Below are 15832 nucleotides of genomic sequence, written 5' to 3'. Positions count from 1 at the left end.
CTTCTTTAAACTTAAGATCTGAAACAATCACATATTGTCAGGGTGGAACATGAGACAGATCATGTTTAATTAATGTTAAATATGTACCAAGCAAGAGTCAAATAAGAAAACTTCTTTCAGTATAACAACTGTACATTTCTACATTGAAGTTTTTTGGGGGTTTGTTGTTTTGCAGAATTCGCTGCTGGTGGAAATTCCTCCGTATCGGAACCAAAGACTCTCCACTCCCGTGCACGTCAACTTCTACGTCTGCAACGGCAAAAGGAAACGAAGCCAGTATCAGCGTTTCACCTACGTTCCTGCCAACGGTAACCCCCGAGAGTGAATGAGACGTTACAGGGAAAAGTCTGTGAGAATACTCATGCGAAAAGAAACGAAAGATTAATTGTCTTGTCTTTGAGTTTTATGCTTTTGAAGACTGAAGCTGTTAGAATAGAATAGAAAGTCTTTATTTCCATTGTTCCAGTGAAGCAGTGCAAAGACATTAAATCTTAAATGAATTTGCTACTTCTCAAAAATAGCACAGCTTCACTTTCTAACTTTTGGATGAAGTTGCATCATCCAAACAAAACATGTTTGCTGTGACTTCCCAATTGGATCCTGATGATGCTCTTGTTATCATAACCATCGGCAAACTTGTTCTTTCCAGTCCTGACATTTGATGAAGCCTCAAAACGTTTTTGGGTGAAAAAAGGAAAAATGACCCACATGACCAATGTGTCAATTTGAGGCTCATCCTCTTTCTTCTTTCCTATCTTCACCCTCGGACTTCACCTCCCTCCGGCTGCGCTCTCTGCCTTCACATCCCAGACCAATTAGAAACACTTCAGCCAGTTTGTATTCCCCTTCGTCTGGTGGTTTCTCCAGGGAGGAACAAAGCAACGCTATTATTCCTCCATTGTAAAAAACAAAACAAAAAAGAAAAACTATAAAAACGGGTTCTTTTCCGTACCTGTAGCTGCATGAAGGAGCCGGAGTGCCTGGACACTGGGGGGGGGGGGCATGGGAAAAGCGTGTTATTTGAATAGGGAACCTGTTGCCAAGCTAAATATAAACAGTGACCCACAAACTGAAATGTAAAAACCATTGCTAATTGCGCTCTGGGCTCAGAGTGAAAATCCAGTGGGTGGTTCAAAGCTGGGATTCAAGTGAACTGGCCCATCCCTGAGCGTGGGCGACGGAGTGCCCCACTGTGAAAGTGCAGCATTGTCCTCGAGACGCTCAGAGTGCGAGGGAGGGGACGGACCCGGGGACGGTCAGTCTGGACAGCGTCTCCTGAAGGGCGAGCGCCGTTCAGGCGGCGAGCCAGGCCTCAGCGAGAGAGTCAAGAAGAGTTTAAAAGCAGATCCGGAGAAAAAGCTCAATTTTTTCAATAAGAATTTCACTTTTTCCATTTTTTTAAATCACTAAATGAATCATGTAGATATTTTTTTCTGTGCAGCAGCTGCAGGTGTGACCGCAGTTTGTACTAAAAACACATTTATTCTGGGACGTACAGTACACACGGCTGATTTTCACGCTCAGGAACCACAGACGCTTCTGTGGCAGACAAACATTTGCACTTCTTCTTCTGCTGCTGCTGCTGCTGCTGCTGCTCTCTGCGTCTGTGCATCAGCTTCCTCCAAACAGACCCGAAATAGGGGTGCGTGTGCTATTTCGGTCGTGCGGTCGGCGTAACCATCTCATCGCAGTTCCTCTTTCTGAAATTCAGTCCTCAGTCAGACACGACGCGCCCCAGTTTCACTCTCTTTAGTCTCATTAGTCTTCGTTTGGCACAACCTGCGAGACTGAAAATATCTTCTTTTTTTTTTTAGAGGGACAAAAAAAGATCCAGATAAACAACTGAGAATGTGCGTCCAATAAAGTATCAGAATAAAAATGGCAGAAGGAAAAGTGAAGTAATTTACTGCTTCAGACACATGTTTCGTATCAGGACCGAAAACAGCTTCAGCCCCGTGAAGAGCAGAAATAGATCCAGTGGAGTGATGCAGTGAAAGTCGTTGAGAGAAGCTCGGGGTCAGAGACGTGATGTCGTTCTGTAACCGGAGTGAAATGTGTTTTTTTTTTTTTAATGTGAGTCTGATGTCGTGTCCCGAGCTGCGGCAGATTGATGGTCCACACTTTAAAAATACAGCGTCCAACATGTTTTCGGGCTGGAATCCGTCGGAGTGGCCAAGCTCGCAGCGACCGCCTCATCTGAACTCAGCGTTGGTCCGTGCTCGCTCAATAACCACAATCCACGTACAGCCCGGAGCCACCATTTTGTGTCTTTCAGCTGAATCTTTCCATTTTTTCTCCCTTTGTCTCAGTGGCTAAGCAGTAATTTATTTGAAATTACCGAGCCCTGCTGTGTATGAGGCTGACAAACATATTTCAAATCACACGTTCAGTGGATATTAGCACCAGAGCGAGGTCCAAAGAAAACAAACCTTTTATTATAGGAGCTGCTGGATGTTTCTGCTGCTGATGACTCATCCCTTTTTCCTCTTTTTTTTGAGTTTGGTGAATATTTGCAGGAGGGTGGGAGAGTTGGGCCCAGACACAGAGGCTCATTGATGAAAGTGTTTGTTTGGCAGCGGGTCTCTTAGCCACAAACCCACTCGCTCTCTCACTCGCAGGACTATGTGTTTACTCATTTAGCTTTTCCTTCTGGTTTCCCCTCCTCTTCCCCCAGTTCCAACAATAAAGACGGAGCCGCACGACGACTATGACGCCCCTCTGGTGTGCACCCAGCACGGCTCCACTGTGTCCCTGCACCCGAAGCCTTACTTCCCCCCACAGGTCATGACCCCCATGATGACCTCTGACCTCCGGTCGTGTGTCGTTGGCGGTGCTTACCCCGTCAGCCAGGAGAGACTGGCGGCCAAACCTGCCTCGCTGCCCTCCTCTTCCTCCCCGAGCACCAGCCCCAAACTGCACGACCTGTCGCCGTCACACTTCTCCAAGTGCCTCCCTGCCGGCCCCCAGGGGCCCCAGTCCCCGATCCCCCACGTCTCCATCATCCAGGAGACCCCCGGGCGCTACCAGCTGCCCAGCCTCTACCCGCCGAGCAGCTCCTCCTCCTCCTCCCCGACCTCGCAGCCCTCCACCCCGACCGACGGCCCCTTCTCGCCGACCCACTGCATGACACCAGCCCAGCCGGTCAGCGGCAGCACCAGCCCGGACGCCCAGCAGCCCCCCAAGGCGCCGGAGAGAGGGCGCGCCTCGCTGCAGGAGGACGGCAGCTCCCCACCGCTGGCCGTCAGCATCAAGCAAGAACCGCAGGAGCTGGACCAGATGTACCTCGATGATGGTGAGTGAAGACCCGTCCAGAGCCTTGATTAACTTAACAAAGAGGGTTTCATTGCCCATAATGCATCTGCAGGTGCTGATAGTGTTTTTTCATATGAAAATATCGTATGACTCTCCGATCACTTTGCCAAGAGCTGAAACATTTGACCTTCAAAACTCTGTGTGCAGCTTTTTGTTTTGGCTCAAATCTCCTCGTGTTTTAAAGGAATAGTTTTGCTTTCTTGTGGAGAGAACATGAGAACAACGTCCATATCTGCTCGATAAATACACTCTCCTGTCTTTATTAGCTCCGAGGCCAAGGAGGTTATGTTTTCATCTGGTAGTTGGCAGGATCACACGCAAACTACTGGACAGATTATCATGAAACTTGGAGGAAGGATGCGGTGAAGGTCGGGGGAGAAGACCTTCAATTTGGGGGTGAATCCAGAAATCCATCTTTCAGGGAATAGTTCATTTAACTTGATGAAAGAAATCAGGCATGTTTTAGTAATTTGGTGCAGATCCAACAAAAAATCTGAATCTATTGACTGTTGAGATGAAGGTTTGCACTATAGGTTTGTATTCTACATGTTAGAATGTCCTGTCACTGCAGGAGAAGAACATCGTTGTAGGAGAGATGTGCCAAGACTTTCATTATTGCTTTTACTTTACTGGAATAGAATCCATCAAAAGCCCTGCATGTTTAATATCCCCTCACGTTTGTGGTGCGTCTTTCCTTTGCGTTCAGCTTTATTCATCGTCTAACTATTAATTGGATCAAAGATGCCGGGTGGTCCTGTGTTTGATATATGTGGCTTTAAACCCTGAATGAGACGAGGGCCCAAATCTCCCTGATAAAATAAATGCTTTTTTAATTTTTTTTTAACGCTCTTTATTTATCTCAGAGCAAGCAGGATTTTAGGAGCAGAGTTTATGATCTCACCGCTGTGGCCCTCCGCGCTCACCACAGAGGTTTCGGGGGCCGCGTGCTCTGCGCTGCTGTGATTTGAAATAAATTGGATAAATTATCTTCCTCCGGGCAAGAAAAAACACAGCCCCGGCCGTGCGTACAGTCCCCGTGAGGACAGGAGCGCAGTAAATGAAGAAACACTAACCAGCAGCTATCAGCGGACGGAGCGGCGCGGCTTTGATCCGTCACCAGAGCCCCTGCTGAACCGTCTGGCCCGAGCTTCCTGACGATGGCGAGCGAGACGGGCTCGTCGGGCCGCAGACTGCGAGGCTCAGACTGTTCCCATGCCACTTCCTGTGAGCAGTCTGGGTAAATACATTAACACTTGTTAGCTCTGTCTGCGGGGATGTTTGGCTGGATTCAGAGAATTCATCCGTAATCGTGCTGTGACTGGTGCCACCGCCGCGCACGTCTCTTGAGGAGTTTTTTGAGCTTCAGACGAGCTGCAGTTAAGTGAAAGAAAAAAAGAATTCAAGGTATTAAAGTGAATCACCACGACTGTATAATGGGTTTTTCTGAGGTAGTGGGCCCATAATTACTCTTGTTTTCATTGGAAAATTGAAGGACATTTTTCTCACTTTAACATTCCCAACGCAATGCGGCTTCTCACTTCATTAAAACCTTTGGCAGACTTCGACAGGACTTTACGGCCTCGCTCAGGTGCGGCGTTACCGTGGTTTCTTGTCGTGGACGCTTGTTAAACGTCAGACAACGACACCGGACACGTTTCACGAGCTAGGACCCTGAATGTCACAGAGTTTGGGGCGAAGTAGACACCACTAATTTAAACACACGTGCAACAAGTAGCAGCAGTAAACCTGACAGTCGGGTGATTTGAATCTACCTCCCAAACCTTGTTGTCGCCCCGCGGCCCTGCTACCTTGTCTGTGTTTGTGCAGCCCTCTCCCACTCATCCCCCCTCGGTTAAACATTTATTCACACCGTCCCCTGAGAGGTTACAAACATGTCTGCTCATGGAAAGTGTGAATCATATTCTCTGGCCCGGAGCCGGAGCTATAGGGTGCGCGCTCCGACCCTCCTCCGCCGAGGCCCGGGACCGAGAGGAGATGGAGGCCGGCCACGCCGCCATAAAACTTGCTGACTGGAGGGGGTTGCAATGCTTCCCTTTGGCCCGCGGCGAGTCTGGGAGAGGTGGCCAAAGCCATACGTTATCCTGCACAGTAGTGCGCCGAAGACTTTTGTCAGCGGTGAGGTAACATGAGCGAAACATGTGCATTTTCAAGCCCGACCGGAGCCAAGCAGCATTACGACATGCTTTTTATGGCGTGCTGTGGCCTTGTTAGATGTCAGGGCGGCGTAATTGATGAGCGGAGTCTCTGGACGATCACAGGCAAAGTATTTGAGAGTAAACTGTGAGTCGAGAGACTGAGGCTGAATCGGATTTCAAACTGAGCAACTCACTCGCTTCCTCAAATTGTTTGCAGCCACTGCTTTCAAAAAGGAGATGATTCATCATTAGTTGTGTGTGTGTTCAAAATATACCACATTATTTATATATATAGTATAAAGTAAACCACAGTAGAGTACATACATATATAGTACTTTCTTAGTGACTTTACACATGCTGTTATGGTTTGAATCAACTATTCACCAAATGTGTAGGGATCATATTAATCAATATCCACATCTGTTATGTATTACTATAGTTACCACTCACAGATATTGATTCATTACTAAACACAGTATGATGTAATACAACAGCCCTGCAGTAAAAAATAACGTATAAAGGTCAAGTGTGTTTTATTTTTGTGCTTTGAGACTTTATTATGAGTGTTTCTTATATTCTATCATTTAAACATATGGAGGATCATGAATGTGAGACACACGTTACACTTTTCATACAATCGACTCTGGAGTCTGGAGCAACACTTTGTTTACGCGGGCACGTCGGTTAGTGACGGACAGGTACGCCGACCAATCATTTAATTCAGCCTAAATGAAATGATTATTACAAAGAAGATCAGGACAGGGAAATAAAATGTTTGACAGTTTGTGGCTGATCGTGTTCTGAAGCGTCAGGATTGTGATTCACAACTTACTTCTGTAGTTCTACAGTTTGTCTTTCTCTTCATGTCTTCACTTTATTATAGAACAGTTGTTCTGAGTTGAGTCACAGCACGAGTTTTGCATTTTTCTGGTCACCGGTTGTGCAAACGAACGTGATATTGTGATAATATTTTTCCTGAAGTCTTCTCTGTTCGCGTCGCTCTTTGTCGAGGATTATCTCGTCTTAAATGACACCTGAGTGAAAACCTTAAAGAAATAAAAAGGCTGGCGGAGGCTGCAGTGAACTACAGAACGGCTCAGTGGGACCGACCCCGTTACGCAGTAGAAGCCTCGTAACGGGGGCCAAGAACATCTCGTGGCTTGTGGCCTGGACTTGACGTGGCAGTAGATGGAGTGGGGGAGTTTGTGGCACTTTTTCTCTCATTGTCTCAGCTCTGGTCTCTCAGCTGATTTATCCACGGAGGCAGTTGAATATCTCACCGGCGGATCGGTTCCCTTTGTAGAGTTGTGTTGTTGCAGGCCGGGTCGTGTTGACGCGTTTTGGACCCTAATGAGTCAAACGGTGCCGTCCTGCTAATTGTTTTGGAGTTCCTCGTTTGCCGGGGGTTTCCTGGTCGGAGCGCTGGGCTGTATCAGTCGGCTCCAGCTGCTGTCGACCTCCGTGGAACAGGAAACCAGTTCCTGGATTACTTCATATCAAACGCCACCTTCCTGCTCATGTTACACACACAGAATAACAAAGTTTCTCCCTAACGACGCAGGGCCTCATGGGGAAGTAGCAGCAAAGCTCTCAGGATATCTAAAAGTGTTATTTGGTTTGTATAAGGAGTTATAAGTATATAAGATACATATTAAAGAGTAAAGCTATTATTTCCAATACCCCGAATAATATACAATGTAGTATATACTAATAATATTCTACCATCCTCCAGGCCTGTATTGTCTCATAGAAAATTCTGCAAACTTTAGTTGTTTCTTGCAGTTGAAAACAAAAATGCACGTAAACTCTTGTTCCAGAAAGTGCCTGAAACCTGTATTCTCTCAAATGACCAGAGGAGGGCGACTTCATGGATACAAAAAGAAGTTTGATTAATAACGTCAGTAAATATTTTCCTCAGGAGTTAATAAATCTCCAGTTCCAAGGCTTCTTCAATACAGAATGATTTAAATTTTTTACATTTAATCATTTGGAGTCAAATAGACGATAAAGTACCATAATACCATATCCACGCCCTAAAGTTTAGGGCGTGGATAACTTGTGATTGACACATAGTAATATCCAATTGGTGGCCGTGTAGCGTCATCGAGCTCTCAGTCCAGGCTCCACCCCCTGCGCTTCCAAATATGGTTACTTCTGGTTTCAAAAAACCAAGATGGCGTTGGACAAAAATGCCAAAACTCACGGGCTTCAAAAGTGGCAGCTCACAAACCAAACGCCCACATTCTCCCCTTCGAAGTTATGTCCAAAATAATAGAGTACTTTCTTTTCTCAAAATAAAACTTAAAACAAATGAACAAACACTATAAAAGTCCCCCTCTCGGTTTGCTCAAACGTTTCTCTTGAGCAAATCAATGCGGGCAAAGAGCCACATGACACAGATGTCACACTGGGGCTGCATGGGCTTATTTTTAGGATCTTTGTTGTACACACACTTACAGATCAATAGATTGACTCTTTTTCAATTAGATCCTCCGCATCAAATGTGACAGCACAGTGAAAAGTGGGTCATGGCAACGGACACACAAACAGTAAACGCTGTGGCCTCAGTTGGATCAAAGCTTCACTGTCTAGTTTTCCTTGGTTTCATATCAGAATAAATATCTTTTTAGCGTTTTCTTTTTTTTTTTTTTAAGTTGTGTTGAAGCAGCTTCTCCACATGTGGCGAACGCTGTGGTGTAAAAATATCTTAATGCCGTAACTCATCTGTGATTCTGAAAGGTGCCAGACAGGTCTGACGACGTCTCGGCCTCCTGGCTCGAAGTTAGTGTTTTAAAAGTTAATGTAATAACGTCCCCTTGAGGTTTGAAGTTATCCCTCCACCTCCAGATGCTCGGGAGGTCACAGCCGGATCAGACGGAGGAGCACAGGTCAGTCGGTTCAGCCTGAACTGGAGCCGAGGTCTGTTTGTTTCTTCTGCTTCAATATGTCTTATTGGTCGGATTCTCACATTCACGCGGCTGCTGTCCTGATGTGGCACGTTAGAAATCATCTCGTCTTACCGTTACCACAACAGAGCAGATACTGATGACGAGTCCAGGCAAAGTGATTTAGAGCATCAGAATATAAACGCCACTGCAGAGTTTCCTCCACGCGGACAAGTTCTGCACCAAGAAACAAGTCTGTGAATCGCACCTCGTCTCCAGGGCTCAGTGTGTGTGTCCGTGTGTTTCTGTGACACTCGTGTGAGGTCGATGCTGTGACGCTGTTATCAAACCTCTCAGGAGATCTCCATGTTTGCTTTATCACCTCCGCCTCATTTGTTTGTTGACGACTTACTACTTGACGAATCATAAGTATATAAATATATATTATAACTGTTATATTGGTGGGAGGATCATCGGGCCGATCCAGGATTTATTATTAAAGATTTGCCTTTTTTTTGACATCTTCACTTATTTCCCAGCGAGTAATTCTCCGATCTTAATGATAATAATCAGACACATTGAGGGAACTGATATTTCTGCGTGTCTGAAATTTGGAGCAGCTTGGATTTAAGGGGGGGGCTGTGGTGGAGGCATGAGCTCTATATTAATATCATAATAATCCAAACACACATTAAAGTCATGTGTAAACGAACGATCTGTGTAACTGCTGAGGAAAGCTCGATTATCACACTTTCTGAACCTCAGATTTCAGAGTAATGATGACACACGTTTATGTTTTGTTTTTTTACCATGGTAGCCTCCCACGCAGGGTTTGTGTGTGTGTGTGTTTGTTGTGTGTTTGTTGCGAGGCGTCTACACCCCCTCGTCTTTTTTCGTGATAGGAAGTGAGAGGTATTTCTGGTAGGAAGCGGCTGTGCCAGTGCTGGGTCACCGGGGGGGAAGGGCTCCTCCGCTGCCTGGGATGAAAATACATTTTATATCAAAGGAAAATAGTCCCTCCATTGTGTGTGTGTGTGTGTGTGTGTGTGTGTGTGTGTGTGTGTGTGTGTGTGTGTGTGTGTGTGTGTGTGTGTGTGTGTGTGTGTGTGTGTGTGTGTGTGTTCGGGGGGATCTCAGGATTCCAGATTGCTTTTCCAGCGTCCAGTCACTCGGAGGGAATTCCTCTCCTGCTGGCTTGGATTCTCAGGGTTCCCCCCCCCACCCCCCACATATCTCATCTTGAACCTGAACCAAGACGCTGATTAGAAAAGTGAGAAGCAGATTAAAGGAGGAGAAGCTGCAGGGACCGTGTGTTCAAAGTGAAAAATGAGTTCACAGATGAAAACAGTAAAGGCTAATGAAAGAAGGAGCGTCTCTCTCCTCTGTGGTGAGGCGGATAAAGATGGTTTCCTTCTCTCCCGTGTTATCAGTGGATCTTTATTTTGTGGTGAGCCTGCAGCGTTGCTCTTGGATCGTCTCACCTCTATCAGCACAGAGCGGATTCAACCTGATAAACAAGTGCACCTGGATCCTGCACAGACGACAGGAGGTTGCATCATCCCTCGTGATAACAAACATCTGGGGATCTCCGATGTGAAGTGATTTGATTCTGTTGGCTCCGAGGGAACAGCAGACGGCTGTAACTATACAGCTCGGAGAATTGTGTTCCCACAGGTGGAAATGGTAACTTAGAGTCACATGAGTTTAAAGCACTAGATTAACAAAGAGTTCAGCAAGGCGCCAACCTTGATCTTGTGAAACCACATCATAATCAGCTACTTCCAGATTTCTATTTGGACCAAATTGCACAAGCTCATAAATATCAATCCTCACATCAAGATTCATGAATTATTCTCTTGAAAATTGGTTAAAACGACCAAAAATTCCAAAGAAAGTGAAAACATTTCCTTGAATTTTATGGGTTATTTCTTGGCCAATGTCTCATTCTTCCACCGAGTTTCATGGAAGTCAATTCACTTGTTTAATCATAATTCTGTCGACAAAGAAACAAACTAGAACGTCCCTCAGTTGAGCGCAGACCTCTACCAAGGCCCAACAACCTTTAAAATCTATCAAATTTCATATTACTTCCCTAAATTTGCCTAATTTTCTTTTTTAAATCAAGATCCATGGAGGATTCTCTGGGAAATTGGTTAAAATCTTTAAAACAAACACCCTCATCACATCTCGCAATGTTCAAAGTGAAAACAATCCTGGATCCACTCGAGATCAGGATCCACTCCAAAGTTTAATATTTTGTGTTAAACTGTTTAGTCGTTTTTTGTGTAATCCTGCTCACAAACAAGCAAACAAGCGAACAGGGGGTGAAAACATAACCTCCCGTAACCTCCCTGTGGTTAATCATCACCCGACTCTGCAGTTTCCATCTGTTTTATTATCCTTCAGCTCATTGTTTTGGTTTTTTCAGATCCAGTTGTGTCATGTTTGTGTTTCACTGTTTTCAGACAAAGAAAAAAAACAACAACAACACTGGTCACTCTCTGCCTAACACAGAAAAAGATGGCCGACACTTTGAGATCTGCTCCCAAATGTATTTGTTTCTTTCTTTCTCCTAAATCAGTTTAGTCGTTTCTGAGTAAACCTGCTGATGAACAGACATAATAGAAACACGACCTCCTTGATGAGAGGACTGAAGCATTTAGCAGCTAAGAGACACACATTTCCCTGAGCAGCAGGAGGAGACCAAGTAAAAGAAGCAAATATCCGACTTATAATCCATCACAGCAGGTTTTAATACGTCAATATAATGTTTGTTGCCACTGAAAAAAAAGTCTTCAAGATGTTATTCAAACAGTAAAATGTCCCGACTCAATAATCAACTGTCAAAGTTTAAGTTGGAAAAGTCTGTTATTTTCTAAAAGCTTCAACGTGCCTGTGTGTGTGTGTGTGTTTGATGTGATTTTATCGAAGTTAATAACTCAATCATCAATATCAACAGATGCTAAACTCTGATGTTTGCATGGAAACAAGTGACTAAAGCCCAGATGCATTTAAAAAAGGTTTTTGTTCATTGTTCCCTTCTCTTTTATTTTCTCAGCCTGTACAGATGTTCTGCTGCTTTATTCTGTGCAACCCTCCACGTAGTGACCGTGCGTTTCTCTCGTTTCCTCCGCAGTCAACGAGATCATCAGGAACGACCTGTCGAGCATCACGGTCCACAGCCACGCGTAGTTTCCTGTGCCCTCACAGAACTGACAGTAAAAACAATGCCCGGACCACAGCGTGCAGGAAACAGCTGAGGGAAATTGCAAGAGGAACAAATGTAAATGTTTTTTGTCCAGACGACCAGGGTCCAACGCGTGCCTTGTTTTTCATATATTCCGCCTTTATGCAGAAATTTATCCAAGGAATAAATCCCATGACTGAGTTTTGAGTATGTAGCACCCACAGCTGCCGACCCCCTGCGACAAAGTACGCTTTTAGAGGACCAAGAATTGTTTTATACGTTTCTTTTCATTTGTTTGTAAATGATCCAGTGCCTATGTGTTGTGTAATTTTTGTATGTACAGTGTCTGCGGTGCTTCAGTTTGCATATCTGGCTTTAAAGAGAGAGAGAGAGAGAAGTGCCTTCGACTGGACGAGAGAAAGATGAGGCCTCAGTTTTAAAACCTCAACATTTTAAATGACACACTTTTTTTTTAAATGAGTGAGATGATGCAACTTTAGCCACATGTGACAATTATGGGGGGGAGGGGGGGGGGTGATGGTAAATGCTAAGAGACAATTTAACACAAGCACAAACAGATCGTTAATAATATAAGGTGAGGGGGAACAATGTCCATTATACAGTCATATTTGACATTAGCTGACATTAGCCACCATAAGCTACAGGTCAGAACAGACCAAATAAAGTCGTAACTTATTTCCAAAGTTGCTTTTCAATCATCATCACGTCTGTAGGAACTTTAAAGATTAATAAAAGTGAGTATTTTCTCGTATTCACAGGCGACAATCAGCACTTAACCACTAAACCTGTGGTGTTAGTCGTAGTTACTGAAGGTTTTTTTGTCATTTGAAGTCAAACAAATTACGGCAAAACATTTCAGCTCATGTTTCTCAAACCAAGTGGCTTTACCTTGATGCACTATTGACGATAATGAGTCGTTTTTTTTAGATAAAAACAACAAATAAAATGCACGACAAACCGACTTTAACGGTGAAACGATAAAAAATCATCTCAGTTGTGACGAAGCGCGACTCTTATTCCTCCCTGGACGCTTTGCAACCGGCAGGTGGCATCGCTCCAAGAATGTAAACAATCAGCGTCGTCCAAAGAATCCTTTATAACGGTGAAACAGCAATATATGAATTCTTCTGTCTTTTGTATTTTCATATTTATTCTCTCAGCATGTGCTCTGTTTATCATACAGCTTCTTTTACACGGTTACTCTTATAAAACACACACACACACACTCTCGTTTCCCAGTTTTCTGTGTATTTATGAGTCTTAATTCCCGAGGGGCATGAAAGAAGAAGCCATACCGACGTGTTTACCAAGGAGGTTGTTTTTTTATCGTGAGTCTGTAACGCTCAGTTCAGCTTTGTGATGTATTGTGTGTATTTGTCAATAAATACGCCTTCATCTCTTCCATCTGTGCAAAGTCTGTCTCCTCACATTAAATATCAGAGTGACCAGGAGGGAATTCTGGTATTTTTCACTTCGCATTTATAAATGTGAGCGTGTAAAAATGAAGGGTACTTACAGAAGTATTTGAAATTGGTCCAGGAGACGATCTCTGCCGTGACAGCAGCTGTGGCTACAATGTTAATCCAATGGGGCAACTGCGACGGTCCGAGGAATTTCCTCTAAAAAGGGATTTTTCTTTCACCGATAAAAAGGCTCAAATTGTCTTTCTGGGTCTTTGCTAAGAGTCTGGTAACAATTCACGTTATTATTAAATGGTGGAGCAACAGTTGGAGGACATTTTGTGGACTGTCGCAGTTGCCCCGTGAGATTACAAGTCATTTTATAGCTTCTGTGTTAAAAATCGGTTGAATTCTAATTCGAGATATTTGCCCAATAGATGTTTTAAAGTAGAGCATCGTTAAAAACAAACCGATACGCTTGTAAATTTAAAGTGATATAAAACTAAATGAGAACAACGTGAGTAATGTGCAGAGAAAGGCTTGAAACCCAGAAGATTTTAGGCCTCAACATGAAATAATACAATTTTAATAAAGGAAAAGTTATTTAGATAAACTTGGGTTATTGGAAAAATGGTATTAAACCAAAATCTGAAAATCAGCAATTAAATAATCTGCATTTTATTTCTTTGGACAAATGAAACCATCAGAGGGAACAGGAGAAGGAAGTGTTTTGTTTTTGAGTTCCTGCTGGATTCTGCTGCAGAAAACAACATAAACGTCAAATCACTTTCTCCTGCATCTATAAACTTTCTATATAAAGAATCTATAACACTGACGTCTTCTGTTCTGATACTGTTCAAGCTTTCTCTACGACAGGGGGAGGATCTACGAAGTCGTGGTGCACACTGACACCCTGTGGTCTCTCTAATAACCACAACACACATTATATTTTATTCTTTACTCTTTAATCTTAAATATGTTTTAATCATTCTCAGCACCGGCACATGCGTTTCTTTTTCACGCTCGCTCGTGTCACAGTCTGCTCCCGCACGGAAACTCGGCTTTTAAGAAAATCAGGACGTGTTCGAGTCTCAGTTTGTGGGTTTTGCTCGACGTCCTCGCACCTGTTTCACATCTATTATGGAAATCAGGTGTCATCGGTGTGTAAATCATTCTGCTCCCGACTCTGACGTCCGAGCAGCAGCCGAGCGGGTGAGACTTCAAATCTCAATGTGATTATTACATTTCTTTTTATATTTAGAGTTTCATGAATAGTTTTTTTTTTGGGAACAAGAGATTTAAAACAATATTCAACAGGTTCAGTGTTTGTTCTGTTTGCTTTCACTCCTGTTTTTAATATTTGTTTTTGAGAATAAAGTAGTTTTTCTTTTATTATCTGTTTATTCTGTCTCAGCTCAACATGCTTGATATAACTTTTAATGCTTATTAGACAAGATTAAGTGAAATTCGATAGAAAATAATGTATTGATGGTTCAGAAAATGGCAGAAATATAACGACAAACAGCTTCAGGCCTGAAAAATGTCGATGAATTTCTGTATTTGTATAAAATCCGCAGACTTTTAAAAGATGAAATTATAAGATCATAATGATTTCTCTTCTTCCAGCTCTGATCCACACTCTGATAAGATGAATGTGTCACGCGAGCTCGTCACCCGCAACTCCAGCAAACCAGAGTGCGTGTGTGTCGAGGGTTCTGTGGTTTTTCTCTCAATGGTCGACATCATCACTTTTCTCACCGGTCAACCTGTGGTCGTCACGCTGCTGTGGACCATCCTCACCTCCAGGAAGACTCCAGACATCCTGAATTTTCACTTAGCCCTTTTCCACAACTTGCAGTACTTGATCTCCCTCGTACATCTCTGCTTCCTCTTTCTTGTGCGAGACGAGCAGTGGAAAGTCTTCAACTTTCTGCTTGTGTATGCACAGACCGGAGGGCCCATGAGTTTGGGTTTCATCTGCTTCCAGAGGTACGTTGCGGTGATTCACCCGACGTCCTACCCTCTGCTGAAGAAGCACAGATACAGGGAGGCTTGTGTGGCGACGGTGTGGCTCTTCTCTTTGTCCTTCGCCGTCACAAATGTTTTGGGTTCAGAGTCCATCGCCCCTGTCGCCATGGCCTTCTTCAAGAATTTCCCGTTTTTTGTGATGATAGCCATGACGTGTATGATGGTGCACTCCACCATCCAAACCATCAGGATGCTGAAGAAGCCCGGCCCAGAGAGCAACAAGATGAATCCGGCCAAGAGGAGAGCCATCAATGCCGTCCGAGCCACGTCCGCCATCACCTTGTGTTTTTACTTTCCAGTCACTTTGATGGCAAAGATCCAAACTACGTGCAAATTTGCCTGCCAGACAGCACCTTTCAGTTTTCTCCTGTTGTCTGCTGCGAGTGTTGTGGATCCGCTGTGTCACCTCTCCACCCTAAGAAAGTTGTTCGCCTGCTGCAAGTGTGAGGAAAAACCCAGACGCTCGTAGAGCTCATTTCTCCCACAAGGCCCAACGGTCCCTGAATCCATCAAGCTGCAGCCAATTCCACATCGACCTCAGTCCCCCTGAATAATATAATTCATCAAGATCCACAAATTACTACCTGCGAAATCGTCAATGTTAAAGAGAGTGAGGAGAAATTCCTGGATCTGCACCAAATGTAATGGTTTCTTTCTTGACTAATTCAACAAAAATGTCCCATCACCTGAACTCAGAATTAGAGAACACATTCTATGTTTCTGTATTTATCTCATATTTGTTATAATCATAACCAAAAATAGGGGGTTCAGTGACTTCTTTTGAATCACTTCTTAAAACCCATTTTTATTGACTTGCTTTTATGTGCTGTCATATATTCCTAT

The 15832-nt window shown here is 44.0% G+C and overlaps 2 protein-coding genes across 3 annotated transcripts in view; both read left to right on the top strand.

The window, feature by feature from the left end:
- Positions 1-12963, top strand: part of nfatc1 (nuclear factor of activated T cells 1) — a 37025-nt gene extending 24062 nt beyond the window's left edge. The window contains exons 8-10 of one of the 2 annotated variants that reach the window (XM_047344245.1): positions 176-308; positions 2675-3292; positions 10819-12963. In XM_047344245.1, coding sequence (XP_047200201.1) covers positions 176-308; positions 2675-3292; positions 10819-10862 — 795 coding nt within the window. In that variant the 3' untranslated portion in view covers positions 10863-12963. The remainder of the gene's footprint in view (positions 1-175; positions 309-2674; positions 3293-10818) is intronic. The other variant, XM_035183441.2, reaches the window with a different exon arrangement.
- Positions 12964-14101: 1138 nt separating this feature from the next.
- On the top strand, positions 14102-15663 carry LOC118125044. Its single transcript, XM_047344223.1, has 2 exons — positions 14102-14173; positions 14588-15663. The coding sequence occupies exon 2, from the start codon at positions 14610-14612 to the stop codon at positions 15456-15458; it is 849 nt and encodes a 282-aa protein (XP_047200179.1). The 5' UTR covers positions 14102-14173; positions 14588-14609; the 3' UTR covers positions 15459-15663.
- Positions 15664-15832: the final 169 nt, after the last annotated feature.

Source organism: Hippoglossus stenolepis, chromosome 17, assembly GCF_022539355.2.
Source record: "Hippoglossus stenolepis isolate QCI-W04-F060 chromosome 17, HSTE1.2, whole genome shotgun sequence".
Taxonomy (NCBI): Eukaryota; Metazoa; Chordata; class Actinopteri; order Pleuronectiformes; family Pleuronectidae; genus Hippoglossus; species Hippoglossus stenolepis.
Note: the sequence above shows the minus strand (reverse complement) of the source record. Positions and strands in the feature narration are given on the sequence as shown.

Excerpts from the sequence above, each read along its gene's own strand:
- LOC118125044 (XM_047344223.1), top strand. The coding sequence starts at position 14,610 with ATGAATGTGTCACGCGAGCTCGTCACCCGCAACTCCAGCAAACCAGAG.